The sequence below is a fragment of the Diadema setosum genome, chromosome 20 (genome assembly GCF_964275005.1).
Source record: "Diadema setosum chromosome 20, eeDiaSeto1, whole genome shotgun sequence".
Lineage (NCBI taxonomy): Eukaryota > Metazoa > Echinodermata > Echinoidea > Diadematoida > Diadematidae > Diadema > Diadema setosum.
In genome coordinates, this window is record NC_092704.1 from 4,505,191 (window position 1) to 4,522,786 (window position 17,596).

Here is a 17,596-nt window from a genome sequence, read left to right on the forward strand (position 1 = left end):
TAGTACACATTGTCTTTCAGACACAGCAGACGTGGCAAAAATCTGTACAGAAGTGGGTAAAATAAGTAGAAATATGAAATATGCAAAGTCTGATATCTGCTAAAGTTCACTGTCACAATTTATTATACTTTTTCACAGACCTCCATAACCGTTCACGTAAATTTTAAGAAAATGTGCCAATGAGAATTTAGAATTCCAAAGAAATGATACAAACATTTACTTACTTGTAAGATGCATTCACACTTGTGCATACATTTTCTGATTTTTACATAAAATATTTTTAAAAAGAAGAAGAGAGAATTAGATTCTTGAATGTCAAGAAATGATGAACAGTACTAAAACCAGTTGTTTGTTCAACTGGCTATCAAAAAACCTTTCAAAATCATTTCCTTTTGACCAATTTTAGGAGCAAACACACTTGCTCACTTCTCGTGTACTGCATATCTGACATTGACAATGAGCATGCAAGGTTGTCTCCAATGTGATACCAGTGAGTCCTATGTGGGGCACTGCAGCAGATTCAGAGGTGGTCTTGTAGGTAGACTAGCCAGTCCTGCATTGTTGGGTTGTCTGTTGGTGGCTGTAAGTGGAAGGAAGGAAGGTTGGCATGAAAACAGAAAATGACCATCCATTGTAAAAGAGTGAGAGTCTACTAGCTTAAACCTAGTCAATTCTCAATTACATGTGTACATTGTATATACAGTGGACATACAGTGGACTCCGGTTATAATGAAGTCCTTGGAACTGGCAGTTTTCTTTCATTATATCAAAATTTGGTTACAACCAAACAAATTAACAATAAAAAAAAACATACAGCTGATAATTTTTCAACCTGGATTTTTATTTCATTGTAACCAGAATTTTTTTATAGCCATGTTCGTTATACAGGAGTGCACTGTAGCTACATCAAGGCCCTATCATTTGATCAAGGCTTGGTCATTACTATTGGTCACTTTGGTCAAAGCTAGTAATTTTGAGAGAAAGAGCCATGATAATGCTTAAATCATAAAATATGAATGAGAGAAAAATAGGAAACTATGATGGCTGCAGACTACTAACACAGATAAAATCAAACCTGTCTATGCATGTACCAGCCACCCAGGGGAGACGAAAAAAAAAAGTAGATGTCATAGACAGGTGGCTGCTACAGACAGGTACTTTGACATGCTTTTTCTCTTGGAGGAAATTGTTTTTACTGGTTGTGTGATGTATGCAGATTAGATACAGTTAATGTATGCATATTAGATGCAGTATGGTGACAGCGTCAGGTCCATAGGTCAGTAATAGTGATAACGAAAGCCCTCCGTCACATGTACAAATGTAAAAACCCCACGCAAGAATGGCAGTAAAGCATCCCAAGAACCGTATATCTATGGACTGATCGTGTGAGTCATTATGTGTCCTTAAACGTAACAGGTTGTATATGGCAGGTGGGTGCTTTAGACAAGTGGTCGCTAAGACAAGTTTGAGTGTACAAGTATGCAGCAGCAGAAATTACAGGCCAAATTTTGTTTTCATTAAAGGGATAGTATAGTAATGTTTGAGGTGAGGATTCAGATTAAATCTTTTTACAAGATACTTAGAAACCACTTTATGAAATGTTGAAGAGCGTACAATTCCAAGAGGAACTCAAACTTTCTTTGATGGAAATCGGTTTTGAAATGACTGAGATATCCAAAAACAAAGCAAAATGAAGTGATCCTAATATTTCAAGTACAAATGTGTTGTCAAACTATATACCTTGTATTCACTGACGTCCTTGTGATGACCGTTGCCCTCAATCTTGGTCAATGTGACACAGCCCCTGCTGGGATAGCCACTCTCAATGGTCAGTGTACAGACCACTTGACCGCTGCTGCCCAGCATGGCTCTCAAGACCCCTTCTCCATGAACATAGTCTATGGCATACCTGAGGGGCGGGGGAAAGGCAAAACACATAATATCAATAATTCATTCATATTAAATTTATTTGAATCAATCTCTCATTGATTAATACAATGTAACAATTATGAACAGCATTGAATAAGGATTTCATGTGACAAGCAAACTGTAATTCATGCGTGTTTACATGACAATAACTAAATAATTGCCAGGGACCCCGAGAAGCATGGCTTATAATTGGGGTTCATTAACATAATAATATTCAAAATATGATACATACTCTCGCACGTAAAATACAAAAAAAAAAAAAAGCTCACAACATAAACACTGAGGATGCAATGTAGCCACTCTCTCTATTCTGTTGGTAATTAAAGGACAAGTCCACCTTCATATACATAAGGATTGAGAGAATGCAGCCATATTAGTAGAACACATCAGTGAAAGTTTGAGGAAAATTGGACAATCCGTTCAAAAGTTACGAATATTTTAAGTATCTGCGCAGTCACTGCTGGAAGAGAAGACTACTACAGTGTATGATGTCACATGCGTACAACTATATAAGGAAAATAAAAAGAGAATTTCACAAAACTTTACTTTTTGAATAAAGTGCACCGTTCTTCGACTTGCAACTGATGTATGTTAAGGGTAATATTATTCCCCCTGCCTTCTGAAAGAGAGAAGTCGAGTGTTCTTTTGTTATGCTAGAAAAATGGAAATATGTTGAATTTTCTTTATTCTTTCTTTATATCGTCGTACCCATGTGACATCACAAGCTATAGTAGTCTTTTCATCCAGCCGTGACTGAGCAGAAACTTCCAAAATTTCATTTCATTTCATTTCATTTCATGTCATTTCATTTCATTTCTTTATTGTCCAAATTATGTATAAAAACATGGCATGGAAATTTGATTTTGTCACACATTCATGAACACATATTGACAACAGATAAATAGCAAATAATATTACATTACATATAAGACATCAAATGAATACTCAAAAAAATACAGGGAACCAAACATGCATCACAACATAAACTAGCATCATGTGTTTAACGTGCAGAGGGGAAAAAATAAAAATATATGTGTACATACACAGAAAACTGTGGAAAAATCAATTGCCGCAAAAAGTTGTATAACCACAAATTCTAAAACACCTTACTTTATACAGACCACCCCAAATATCATAATCCATAAATTATAACACATATTGCACATAAGTCATTCCTTACACCCCCCCCCCCATACACACAGCTAAAATCTGCTTCGTTTCACTGAATCCCTGACACGCCCGATGTGCACAATCAGACAACTATTGCACATTAACATACACACACACACACAAATTTCATAATCTTAATTTACTTAAAAGTTATTCTATTCAAATAATTGCAAACCATAAAATTCTTGTGTGTTTTTGATAATGCACAACCCCCCCCCCCCCTGCCGTCATACACCAAACCAGCTACAGCTCTCCCTTCACTTTATGGAAAAATCAGCGGTTGTTATTACCATCCTGATTGCGTATGGAACAAAGGAGTCTGCATATCGATTTGTACGACATTTCAGAGACCGTAGTCTTCTGCCTGATCGTAGGAATTCAAAACAATCATGTAGCGGGTGATTCTCGTTTAACATAATACCATCTGCCATATTGGCGATCCGATCTGTACATTCCTTTGTAAGGTCGTAACTTTCCCCAGTGATTTTGCTAGCCTGTCTCACTATAGCTTCCATTCTCTTGAAATCTTGTTTCCTGCAGACCCCGAACCAGATGACACAGTTAAACAAAACAATACTTTCAACCACTGATTTGTAGAAAAGATTGAGAATAGTTCTATCAATGTGTAGTGATCTCAGTTTTCTCAGAAAGTACATACGAGTCTGGGCTTTTGAGATAACAGATCTACACTCTTCAGTCCAAGAAAGTTTACTGTCCACTGTTGTCCCTAGGTATTTGTAACTCTTGACTATCTCAATATCTGTACCACCAATATTTATAAATTTTGGCTGAGGGGGCATTTTCCGAAAATCAAACACAATCTCCTTAGTTTTGGTGAGATTTAACTGCAGACAGTTCTTGTCACACCAAGAGGTAAAACGTTCAACCTCGGCCCGGTAGCTAGATTCATCCTCATCAATAAGTCCTAAAATGACAGTGTCATCTGCATATTTCAAAATTAATACATTTTCCCTTGCTGATTTACAATTGTTCGTGTACAGAATAAACAGCAACGCCGACAAAACGCAACCTTGTGGAGCACCTGTGTTCAAGACGACAGGGTCTGAAAAACAATTTTGAACTTTCACAATTTGAGACCGATTACATAAGAAATCTTTTATCCATAGGATCAGATAAGATGGTACATTCATGTGACGCAGCTTCTGAAGAAGAATGTGAGTCTGCATAGTATTGAACGCCGAGGAAAAGTCTACAAATAAGGCACGTGCATAGCGTCGTGGTTTATCGGTGTGCTGAGTGAGCTCGTGTACAAGTGTGAGAACAGTGTCATTCACAGACTTTTTAGGTTGATATGCAAATTGAAGTTTGTCAAGAAGATGGGACACTGATGGATAAAGGAACTGCATTATCAGTCTCTCGAAGCATTTCATGACGATCGAGGTAAGTGCCACTGGTCTGTAGTCGTTAAGCTGTGAAGTGCGATTTGTTTTCGGCACCGGAATCACGATCGCTGATTTCCAGCTGGCCGGAGACATACCTTCGTTCAATGACATTTGGAAAAGTTCACAGTAGGGAGTTGCAAGCTGTTGGGCGCAGCATTTTAATAGTTTAGCATGTATCTTATCCGGGCCCATTGCTTTGTTCACTTTAACCCGTTTGAAAAGAGTCGCAACTGTTTGCTGGTCAATGCGAGGGGGTGTGACGCTAAGCTCTCGTAGCTCTGAACACATCGATGTGACTTCGGCAGAGAAATCCATGGTGTCGAAACGAGCATAGAATTTGTTAAGTTCATTTGCTGTAATAAGGGCACTGTTTGACACAAATGCAGAAGCCTGTTTCTTCTTCTGCTTAGATCCTGTTAATGTATGTAAACATTTCCATGCTTCCCTCATGTTATTTGATCGAAAACACTTTTGAAATTTCACTTTGTATTTCATTTTCGAACTTGCGATTTCTTTCGTCACTTGTTTGCTTATTTCTTTCACTTTATCGAAATCTCTGTTTTGAAATGCGATTTTCTTTGCATGAAACAGCGCCTTCAGTTCTTTCGTCACCCATGGTTTATCATTTGGATAACATTTGACCGTCTTGTTGGAGACATGAAGCTCTTCACAAAAAAGAACGTAACTGCTGACAATATCAGCTGCTTCCTCTAGATCATCAGCACTTCCTATAAGCATATCCCAGTCAGACAACTCAAAACAGGTTTGTAGCATTTCCATAGAATGCTCATTCCATACTTAACTTGTTTTGTGGTTACTTTATCTGATTTCAATTTACTTTTATACTTAGACATCAAATGAACAGTGGAATGGTCTGAGTTGCCAATGGGGGAACGGATGTTTACTTTATAAGGATCTTTCACTGAGCAGTAGCATTTGTCAAAAACCCGATGTCCGCGAGTTGGAATCTGCACACACTGCACATAGTTGGGTAGTGCGTCCTCTAATGAGCAATGGTTGAAATCACCAAGTATAATCTTCGGTGAATCAGGTGACGCCGTTTCCATGGCATTCACGGTATCCATGATATCTCGAACAGCTGCATCCGCGTTAGCGTCGGGTGGTATGTAAACAAGAAATATGTCCACTTTGTTGAATTCTCTTGGCAGATAAAATGGTCGGAACGAAACACAGAGAAGTTCCAAATTTTGGTGACAAATCTCGTTATGTACTTTGTAATTGCGACACCATTTTTCATTCACATATATTGCAAGTCCCCCTCCTCTAGTTTTGTTCGTTTCTGCAAAATCTCTGTCACTTCGAATCATGTCGAAACCGTGAATGTCAAACGCCTCACTAGGTGTATCTGGGTTTAACCAAGTTTCCGTAAAGCATAAAATTCCAGAATTTCTGAATTCATTGTCATATCTCACTTTTCCACGAATTTTGTCAATCTTGTTTCCAATTGAACGAACGTTACTCATTGTTATAGTAGGCAGGGCAGGTTTGAACTTTCGTAGACGTACCTTTTGTCTTATTCCTCCCTTCTTACCTCTGCGGCGTATTTTCACTCTATCGTTTGTCTCACCATCTTCGCGTAGTGGCACCCATTCCGGCAAGCCGACCGGTTTGAGTTTCGAGGCCTCAGCTGTAGCTAGTTCGAATATGAAGTTGCGTTCATATGAAATGTTTGGGGTGTGGCTCTCCAGACATGAAAAACCCGGTAAGAGCAGAACACAGAAGGTTAAAATCCATATCCAGAGCATGCTGAACGTTTGCACAGACATGATGACAAGGAACAGTTGACGAAAATTTCACAAGAAAAAGTAAAAATGGATAAATTGTAGACAAAAGCACAGGACTAAAAAATGTGTGACTTGGTCGCCACTGAGCAGCGCCCTCATTCATAACTTTTTAACGGATTGTCCGATTTTGCTCAAACTCTCACTGATGTGTTCTACTAATATTGCTGCACTCACTCAACCCACATGTCTATGAAGGTGAACTTGTCCTTTAAGGAAACCTTTTACTAATTAAACTAATTAGACTAACATGCAAGGAAATCTTGTTCTTCGTGTATGGCATAATAGAACAAACTAAATAGAGACAAATACATAACCAATTATCATACATCCCTGCCTTCACCTGGATGACTGAGAACATTCACAGACATATCCCTGCCTTGTAGAATCAAATAACGTTTATTTCACAAAAGGTAGCCAGTTGGTCTGTTAAAAGAGTGTATCTGCCAACTCACTGATTCCTGAGCTCCTCAACTTCTTGGAGGACTGGGGCGTGGCTGTTCAACCTCCGCTTGACCTCAGTGATGAGGAGGACGGGGTCGTTAGTAGTCACACACTCCTTGATGACATCTCTGCAGTCGAGAATGTCATGAGCCAGCTGGGGTACAAAAGACACAGGGAACACAATACAGTCTGAATCACAAGACTATAGGAACTTCCCCACTACCCGTACATCAATGATCTATGTGCATCTATGATGCAACAGATGTTCAGCCACATTTCATGGCATTGATGTGGCATAAGACAGCCCCTGAGTGCAAGAAGGCCTTATATAATTTGTAGTACCAAATTCAGCAGATACATGAACCAATATCTCCCTGAACAGGTCGAGATCAATGAAGTTTGAAGGTAGAAACAGAATTGTAATTGGGTGTGTAACAAGACAAAAGAGTTTGGTATACATCTGTCATATCAAATGATCTCATTCTGTGAAGTTGACTTTTTGCTGCAGACCTTGCAATGGAGGTAAAAGGAGGTCTGGTTAAAGGTGGAAGGGCACATCAAGCATGGGGAACCCATCCTCTCGTGTCTTTAAGCATGTTCATCACTCAAAGGAAAGAACGTGTTGAGAAAAGCCCTTGCTTCTTTTCTAGAAGTCTTGAAATTGACAGGTAATGCCCTCACCCATAGAAGAACAGTTCCAAGTATACGCAGGCAGGTGTCTATGGGAAATGTGTGTTGTGGCAAAATCAGCCCATCCTCAGTGAGTTAATTTGTTAGTAGGTGAGGTTACATAAATCTGTTTTGTCAAACCTCTAAGTTCAATATCCATAATGCCCTTACATATTATTTGGGCAATATATTATAATTCCTTGAGGGATGTTTGCAAAGTAAGAGTGGATTACCTACTCCAGCTTGTTTTGCAATTTCTGGCGCAGTGCATGGACACATTATTGCCTAAACTTTTGTTTAAAAGGGATGGTATAGTATTGGTGGAAATGAGAAATGGGCTTTTAACTTTTTGCGAGATATCGAGAAACCACTTTGTAATATGAAATAGTACAGAGCATACCATTCTAAGAGGAATTCAGAGCTTATTTGATGAAATTTGGTTTTGAGATGGCCGAGACATCCAAAAACAAAGTAAAACAAAGCTGTCAGAATAAAAGGTGGGTCCCACCTTTTATTAGTATAGCTCTGTTTTGGGTAACCTAGCCATTTCAAAACCAATTTTCAGCAAATAAACGTTGAATTTCACTTAGAGTTACATGCTCCTTCATATTTCATGAGAGGTTTCTTATTATCTCACCCCAAAATGTTAGAAACCTGAAGTTAGGCCTCAACCAAAACTATAAGATCCCTTTAAATATGTCAACCAAAGTCACCTCAGCAGAAACGAGGGAGCAGCTTTTACTCGAGTTGGGAGGGCAGGCGAACTGCATCTTCAGCTGTGCCTTGACCGGAGACACCGAGGACTTAGAAACCAGGTCAAGGGTTACTGTCTGGTCATCGACCCTCAGTTCGCTGACTCCCGATATCTGTCTGAGTGAATGCAGGCACTGGTTAAACCTGAACAGTGAGGAAAAAGAACCAGAGAAGTGAAACAGTGATTCATGGTTACCACAAGTACAAACAAGTGGCATTTCACTTCATTAGATGTCAAGCTATGCAATCCTTCCACAATCATGAGTCACATAAGAAATGTATTACAACAATTCAAGTCTTGTCCAGTTTATCATGAATGTGACATAAGCATAGGGGATTTTAAAACAACGACTTATACTTCCCTGGCAATATATAGGACAAGAGGTCAACATTAATCTTGGCAAAAATGTCACAATTCAAGGCTGAGCTAGCATTCCAGAGCATACTGTGGAATATACCTGAAATATTTGAAGTAAAACATTTTTAGTATTTGTCACTGGGGAGACAAGACCTTTTATCTGAAATGTTGGTGAAAATGACTTTTTTGGAGAAATGGTCAGATAATCAGCTAAGTGATGTCCTGTCCAAATCCTAACTGTCTTACCCCCAAAATGAAGTCACCAAGGCATGTCAAATGAAAGTCTATCCCATTTGATATAGTGCTTTGGCTGCCATGTCTTTCTGCTCTCCTGAACATTTGAAATGTTGTAGATACGAGGTCTTTTGCCCAAGCGACAATATGTATTGGCAAAGTATCAGTAACTTTGACCTTTGACATGTAAGCAAAAGCAATCACATCACTGTCTATGGGAATCAGGTGATGTCTGAACAATGGCTGTAGGGACAGAACCTCAGAGAGGGCAGGTTATACCATACGGGTACACACTAACAATTCAGGGTTCTAAATGAAGTCTTTTTAATTGACAAGATGTCTGTCTTTAATTATTTTCCTTTGGATATCAATTCTCATATTTCAGAAGAAAATGAAAGAGTTAATGATGCACAAAATCGTGAAAGATGAAAAGTGAATGGATGCAATTTTTACTGTGATTTCTCAAATGTGCACCCTGAAATACAGGGTCTGTGAGTGTAGAAAACATATTTAATTCTTGTGACGTAGAGTTTATGCATGTATTTGGAGAGATACTTGTACAGTTATAAAAGTGGATATTTGTGTGAGAAATTTTTTTGCGCTCAGATGGGTAAAATTAATTTTGTGTGTTTTTAATTTCGAGGAATTAGTAGATTAAGTACTGGAACATATGACATCCAAAAATATTTGCGTGCTTTTATTTTCGCACTAGCTTCTGGTTGCGTGAAATGTGCGAAAATTTTATTTCAATGGGTAAACATAATTTCCCATATTTGGGAGACTTTGATACTTTGACTTTGAGATAATTATTTTTTTTTTTTTCAGCATGACTCCAACTGAGTCAGGGAGACTTTGCAGCCAGCTCAACAGTCACACTCACCAGGCGTGTTCGTCAGCTCGCTTCTCTTCATAGCTCGTCTTGTGCACCCTCAGTGTTGTAACCATATCTTGGCATTCCTTGCGAATGGCTTGTGCCAGACGAATGTCTTCCGTCAACCTGGAGAGCGCCCCCTTGTGTTCTGAAAGGATCAGCTCGCATCGTTCCAGTGCCATCTCGGAAGTCTGCAGTGTTTCTCTCTGAGGATTAAAATCTAATCATTCTCAGTTGCCGCTATTCTTGACAGGGAAAAAATCATCATTCACATTGTCATGAGAATTACAGAATACACATTTGTACTGTAACAATTACGCTAGAGAAATATCATAGTTCTACGGGAAACTCATACAGTGGTTTAATTTTTCACAGGTTGCAATTTATAGTCCCACTGAATATAGTGCACTTCTGCTCCCTCACCTAGAAATGAATCACACATTAGGTGCGAGTGTAAGAGGATGACTGGCCAAAATTTTAAGGGTGTTTTTTCCATCAAGAAATATTTCTCAACCAGGCACTGGAAAGGCATCAAAGTATTATTGCAAATCTTGAATGCAATAGAAATAGTGTCCAACTTCTCAACCCTTATCATGCTTTGATTACATGCTAGAGTGCTTTCTTAGCCATCTTAAATGGATGTCTCAGAAACTAATTGTTAAAGATAATATAAAGTTTTGGTATTACCTCAAAAGTTTCCCTAAATTTCCTTGTCTTAGTTTGTGTTTCAGGTTAAAGTACCTTTCATATAACTAACACTGTGAGACTTACTCACCCCAAAGTGCTCTCATGTCTTAGTAATCATGCAATAATGGTTTCGTACCAGAGCCGCCGCTGTACGGCGGCGAGAAGCACACGTATTGTACGAAACCATTATTGCATGACAACTGCGACCAGCAGCGTGCAGCCCCATACGCATACTGAGTAGCTAACTGCGACCAGCAGCCCCATACGCATAGTTAAATGGGGCTTCGCATTGTACCATACAGGATCATGACAGATTTAGTATTGCGGGTAAATATCAACATAAAATCCAAAAAAAATCTTCAATTTGAAGACTTACCAATTAAGTTGAAGTCTTGAAAACAGGCTTTGAGCAACGTTTGGTTCTGCTAATAGTCCCTTTCTGTTCGAATTGATGACTGAATGTGACTCGGTCGAGAGGACCTTGGGAGAGCTACACTGAATTGACGGCCAGCGCATGCGCATACAAACATCTTATCCGTTCGTGGATTTGAAATTTGTTCGCATGTGATGTGTGCGTATGCGCTGGCCGTAGTAATCAGTGTATGTAGCTCTCCCAAGGTCCTCTCGACAGAGTCATATTCAGTCATCAATTCGAACAGAAAGGACTATTGGCAGAACCAAACGTTGCCCAAAGCCTGTTTTCAAGACTTCAGCTTAATTGGTAAGTCTTCAAATTGAAGAATTTTTTGGAATTTAAGTTGATATTTACCCGCGATACTAAATCTGTCATGATCCTGAATGCTACAATGCGAAGTCCCATTACGCTATGCGTATGGGGCTGCTGGTCGCAGTTATTTGCATGATTACTAAGAAATGAGAGCACTTTGGGGCGAGTAAGTCTCACAGTGTTAGTTATTTGAAAGGTACTTTAACCTGAAACACGGAAATTCAGGGAAACTTTTGAGGTACCAGGTACCAAAACTTTTTATTATCTTTAAGTAATAAAGATATCTCATCCCCTAATCCCTACTGTCTCACCATGGTCTGCCTGTTGGACTGAGATACATTGCTAACATACCTGGATGGGTTTGCTATAAACTTACAACCAGCTCAAGTTTTGATGGATTTAATGCAGAAACATTCCTTCATCATAAAATAATATTTCTTACAAAAGTGTCATAATCATCAGGAAAGTTTGGAAAACAAAAACAACAAAACCTTATTAGACATTGACAAAATCAGCTGAGAGCAGCAGAGCAATTCAAAGAATACCTGTAACAGCGCCACCTATTGTCACAAGATATACAATGTCTAACGGGTCAACCACAGGACAGTGGCTTGACTACAATCATTCATAGTGCAACCATCCTTTTAGGAAAAGGAAAGAGTACTATTCACACTTTATGACATTTCTGTTTCCTGATCTCAGCACCTCTGCTTGAAGAGCAAAGACGTCATGAAACTGCCGACTTGTATCACAGAGGCCTTGGGGTTGGTGAGGCCCTCAGTTTGTACACCAAGGGGGCTTTCCCTAACGTGCACCATGGTCACACTTGGGAAAGGGGGAGAATTACTGTACAAACAGACATATTCACCGCATGAAAATTTCACTAGTTCGAGCAGACGTCCTCTTTCGCAGCATGAAACTTTTGTGAATTGCCACTGGCATTCAGTGCATACACACTTTTATGCACTTTACTTTCACAAATCTTGGCTCATCGCGAAATTTGTGAAAGTTTCATGAAACGCGAAAATTTCTGGTTTAACAGTATCGACTCGATTGACACAACACAGTGTAGCAAGTTACTCTCAGGTGCATGGAAAATCACCAAACATTCCTACCTGCTTCTGTAGTTTTGTCTCGACGTCCATGCCTTCCATATCCACTCCTTCTAGCCCTGACATAGCCCTCCCAATCTCCCCCTTGAGAGTTTCCAGCTTGGCTTTCTGTCGGAGAGATGTTGAGATACTTAGCAAGTGTGAAATGCGCTAAAAAAAAATATCATTCATTATTATTATTACTGTTATTATCATTATCATTATTATTATTGGAATACTATACTCCTCTAGACAAGGTAACATACGCATAGACTGCACTACAGGACAAAACAAAGCTGCCATATGGTTTACAAATACACTGTACTCAGTAGGCTCACACACAAGTGTCATGTAATCCACAGCCTTCGAGTTGCAGAAGAGTTAAGCTGAAGCAAAGTTGATTACACATCATACTAATCAGTTCTCAAAGGGCATAAAAGAGGGAATGTCTGTGAAAGAAAGTTGCAATGCAAAGTGATAATTCTTGGAGCATCATGCTTTTCTCCACTGCCACATAAAGGTAAATTATAACATCCCTCCAGGGGACTTTTTTACAAGTGGGACACTGATGTCTAAAAAAAAAAATCTTAATTACCACTTGGGTCAAAAGGTTAATCTGGATGAAAACTATGTAAATGGGTGCTTGTAGAACAAAGACTATTTTTGAGTGAAGGTGTGAAATTTCATGGCAGCCTAATGTGCTTACAATTTGACATGAAAAAACAATGTCCAAGCATTGATATCGCAAAGAATGTCCAAGCACTGATATTGCAAGCAATGTCCAAGCATTGATACATGTGTATCATTGCAACTTTTATTTCTATAATATCTCACATGTGTATGAAGACCTTTCATATGGCTCAGCTTAATGTGATAACATCATGCAGGAATGCCAAGTGTTAATCCAGCTCCTCAGACATGTGCATGAATGCCATATCTTTAGGCTCATGCAAGCTGTGGAGAAAAAAAAAAAGGAAATAAAAAGTAACAAACATGTGCTTACCTTGTTTTCGACTCTTAGCAAAGCCTCTTCAGCCTCTTTCTTCTTCTGTTCCAATTCTTCAACCTCTGAATATGATTAAAGAGAAATTCAAATAAATACTTCACTCTTTTGCTGGTTCATCTGAGCTTTGAAAATTTCATAACTTGGAATTAATTATCTTGTCACAGTGACACAGATGCAGTTCAAATCTACCCAAGAAGTTCAACACAGCTATCTACCACTTACTGAATAAAATAAAAAAGTTTACAGGTACTTGATAAATGCTGTCATTAGAAAGATATTCTTAGTCAAAATCAGTGTTTACAACCATAGTAACATGCAAGATCTATAACCAATGTTGCATGACAACCTCATATACTTTCAGAAATAAGACGAAAATAGGAGCCCACTCCAGTACATGTAGCAATTGTAAGGCTGTGCAAACGATCAACAGTTCCAGATTTTATCCTTTATTGGATGGTACCACTGTCTTCCAGCCTCATGTAATAGCAAAGAAGGGTAACAGTAGACAACTTTGTGCTGGCCTTGGAAAGAGTTACTTACGCAAAAAATACTACAATCTGCAACTATGTCTCCACGTTTTTTACTATTTCTTGTAACAATATCAGCATTATCTGATAAAAGTTTCAAATTCATATTGTGAACCCTTCACAACGGGCAGATATAGCGAAATGTATTGTTGATTAATCGTTTCTCACTATCTTGTGTTGTTTCAATCAGGTCTGACAGTCTCTCCTCTACATGTTCCGCCTCTCGCTTGGCCTTTTTCAAATCCTCTTTTACCTGGGCAAAGTTTTCCTCTGGTGGGGAAAAGAAAGAAAGATATACAAGTGATATGTGAGGTATACACAACATTACCATACAGTATGAATATATTATGGTGCTTTTGTTCTTACTGCGTGAAAATGGTTCAGAGCTCTATCTCAAGTTGTTCATGCAATCACAGCAGCTTTTTCTCACAAGGCTGTCAAAATGGGAGCCTTGTTTGGAAAGCCCTCTTTATGTTTTGTTTTGTTCTAATCAAACTTTTTATCTTTTTTTTTTAAAGCCAAAGAAGCACAATATATTGACCGTTCATGCCAATCGCAAACACTGTTCTATGGTGACAAGTAGGAAAGTACTGAAGCTCGACTACTACTGTGCATTCCCATTATAACGAACACATATTACAACAAAATTCATGTTACAAAGAAATCAAAATTCAGGCCCCCAAATTATCATCTATATATCTTTATACACTATACTGTTTGGTTATATAATAATTAAATTTTGATAAGACAAAATGCTGGTCCCACAGACTTTGTTATAACGGGAGTACAGTGTACGAACTTTTACATGCTGGCCACTAATGAACAATATTTTCATGGGGAAAAAGTAGCAGCAAAAGCAACAAAATCTATGTACCGGTAAATTTAATTGCAATTCTTTGACTTATTCCATATCATCTTGCATATGATCAATTTGCTCTGAAGTGCATCCAGTCGGTCCCCATAAAGTGATACATGTATATTATATATATATATATATATATATATATATATATATATATATATATATATATATATATATACATGATATTTGAATATATACTCACTGTCTTGATTCTGGTGTGCCATAGGCCAGTCTTCAGGGGGTGTGTTCACCAGGAAGTCTATCATTTTGGCCTTGGTTTCTAGGCGAATGAACGCCATTTTCAGCTTGGTAAATTCGCTCTAAGTCAGACAAAAAATAAAATATGATATGACTGTGGAACAATAGATACAGTTTGAGATACCTTCTGAAGAAAAGATTGTTTTGAACATCAAAAACTGACTTGATAGCAAGTAAAGTAGTTCCCTGATGTATATGGGAAAAATTCTCCTATGTTCTCTTAGCACCCAAGCAACAAAACTCTATAATACTACTACATGTAGTTGGAATTAGCACACACAAACATACAAATAAAATTTCAACGTAGAGGTGCTTCATGCAAAGAGAAAAAGAAGCTACTGTCCTTAAAAACTGAAGAAAAAAAAACAAACATGTACTGTAGCTATTGCTGGTTTGCTATACTAATGGTCTGTTTCAGTGTACATGATGTATCTATGGTGAAATGCCACTAGCAATCTTTCAAAATCAACGTAATAGCCTTCCCTTCCAATATCTCACCTCATCATTGTTACATTTGAGGAGGACATTTGTTGTTGTGTGTTCTGTCGCATCGGCCTCATTTTGCACCAGACCTGTGAACATGTTCTGGGGGTCACCAACCTCTCCCAGAACCCTGTATACAAAAGGGGGGGGGGGGGGAGAGAACAAAGCACTGTATTGATATTTCAGCTACTTTGAGACAGTACTTTTTGAATAATTATGAGTTGCAAGCAAGTTAGAAAGAGAGATTTGCAGTAACATCATGTGCAAGTTGTCCTTGAAAGTGTACACTGTTTGGCAAAAGGAGACCCTAGAAAGAGGAGAGTGAGGGAAGGAAGTGACATAGGGAGGGTGTAAGGACAAAATAGTGACCGTCAAAAGGCAGTGGTGAGCTGAAAAGTGAGGTTGCATTAGTAGAGACAGGAGAATTACAAAAGAAAGGGACAGTTGTAATAATAAAGGCAAATTATAACAGAGTGAGAATCAAAGGGGTAAAGAGTTTGAATGAATTTATAAACCAGATAGGAAGGAAGAGAGGCAGAAGGAAAAAGTTGGACAATCATGCAGATAACTTTAAGAGACTACAGCAGTACATACACATGGTCATAACACAAATCTCTCTTCCTCATTTCGATTTACATCACCATGCAAACTTACATACACATGGTCATAACACAAATCTCTCTTCCTCATTTCGATTTACATCACCATGCAAACTTACACAGTGTACAAACAACACATGACATCACAATACATTAGACCATCCAGTGCGATATCAAGATGCTGTTTTTATATCAATAATCTCATTATCTGTGAACCAGTGTTTATAATTTTAACAAAACAAAACAAAACAGTGTAGGTACCATGTATCCCATGGCCATGACACAAATTTTTCAATTAACTAGTATATAGGGCCTAAATACACTTTATTTCTTTTTATGTCTTGTTGTAGCACAATCCATGTGTCTTTACTTGTATTAAATAGGCACATATTTAACATATTCATAACATTTAGATCTGCAAATGATTTAAAAAGAAATGTGAATCATGTGATGAAGAAGTCACATTTAGTGTATATACTGTATAGTCCTAGATCTAGATCTAGACTCTATCTTGACCGTAAGATCGGTCTGTATCTGGTCGTCAGGGATATGTTCCACAGAGACTGCATGCGATAACATTAGAAAAATAAAAGACTCCTCCAGACAGATGGATCTTTCTGTCTAGACTCTTTCTACACCTGTGCTGTAGTTTGTACTCTCTGTCTCAGCACGATGTACAACTAACCATTGCAACATATTTAACAAACACTGGAGTGGAAACAGTGTTGGAATTTTAGCTGGTAATGTTAAATATGGCATCAAAAATCCCTAACGTTAGCTACCCTTGAACAGTGCTGCTGCTACTGACTGTCGAGGCTCCTGCTGAATCTGTAAGTGTAACGTTAGTGTTGTTCTATTGTTGTGTTTAGGTTCAAAATACTCACCTTCGAAGATTACTGATACTGTCACAAGTGTCAGTGTCACAAGTTTTGTCCACATCCATTTTGTCCATGCACGTCCACGTCCTTGGCTTGAACTTAACGTAACGCCTAGTAGTATACCCTAGAAATCTCGGTCTCGGAATATGTGGTTTAGGTGCCTACCACTCGTGAAGAACATGCTTTGCTCCAGACTAGGTAACAAGTAGATCTTGGGGAGGGCCTGCTGCGTGCTGGTGCCCTACTTCCTTGCTTGATTGATGAGGTAGTAAAACAGAAACTTTACAGTGCACTTTCTAGACCATCAACAGATCAAGATAGTACTAGTAGCCGCTCTTGATCCTGCTTGCAGTTGCTGCAGACTATGAGTATGAGGCATGCATCCACCAGCAGACCACCTGTGCTCAGCCAGCCAGTCGCGCCAGTGTTCGGCGGTCAGTGGTCGTCCGCAGTCCGTGACGCCGACGGTACGGCGTAGCGAGTTGCGCTGTAACAGCTGCTAGCTGTCTATGTCTGTGGCTGTGTGGGTGAACAGAGTAGGAACAGCAGCAGGAGTAACCTAGCGTCGGGTTAGGATGAGAACTCGTGTAAATGAAAATTCTGAGTCGTACAACTGGCAGCCATACAACTTGCAAGTCAGGCGCCCTAAAATGCCAAGTTTTCCATAGCTCTGTGGAGGGATCCGATGATGTTCCTCGTTTGTGTTTACTTGTGTCAGTTGAATCACCCGCGATACGCTGAACCCAGTATTGCTATTACTATAGTCTTGCATTGCTGTTGTGCGTTGGGACAAGTTAGCGTGGTGAATTGGACGCGATCAGCGAAATAGTAGCGAGCCCTCTAGA

General features: G+C 38.9%; 1 protein-coding gene across 1 annotated transcript; it reads right to left on the reverse strand.

The window, feature by feature from the left end:
* Positions 1-333: 333 nt before the first annotated feature.
* Positions 334-15,350, reverse strand: LOC140243676 (uncharacterized). Its single transcript, XM_072323340.1, has 10 exons — positions 15,290-15,350; positions 14,736-14,853; positions 13,840-13,941; positions 13,142-13,206; positions 12,163-12,267; positions 9,643-9,839; positions 8,131-8,314; positions 6,760-6,902; positions 1,741-1,909; positions 334-580 (listed from the first exon to the last, which is right to left on the reverse strand). The coding sequence occupies exons 2-10, from the start codon at positions 14,830-14,832 to the stop codon at positions 521-523; spliced, it is 1,122 nt and encodes a 373-aa protein (XP_072179441.1). The 5' UTR covers positions 14,833-14,853; positions 15,290-15,350; the 3' UTR covers positions 334-520.
* Positions 15,351-17,596: the final 2,246 nt, after the last annotated feature.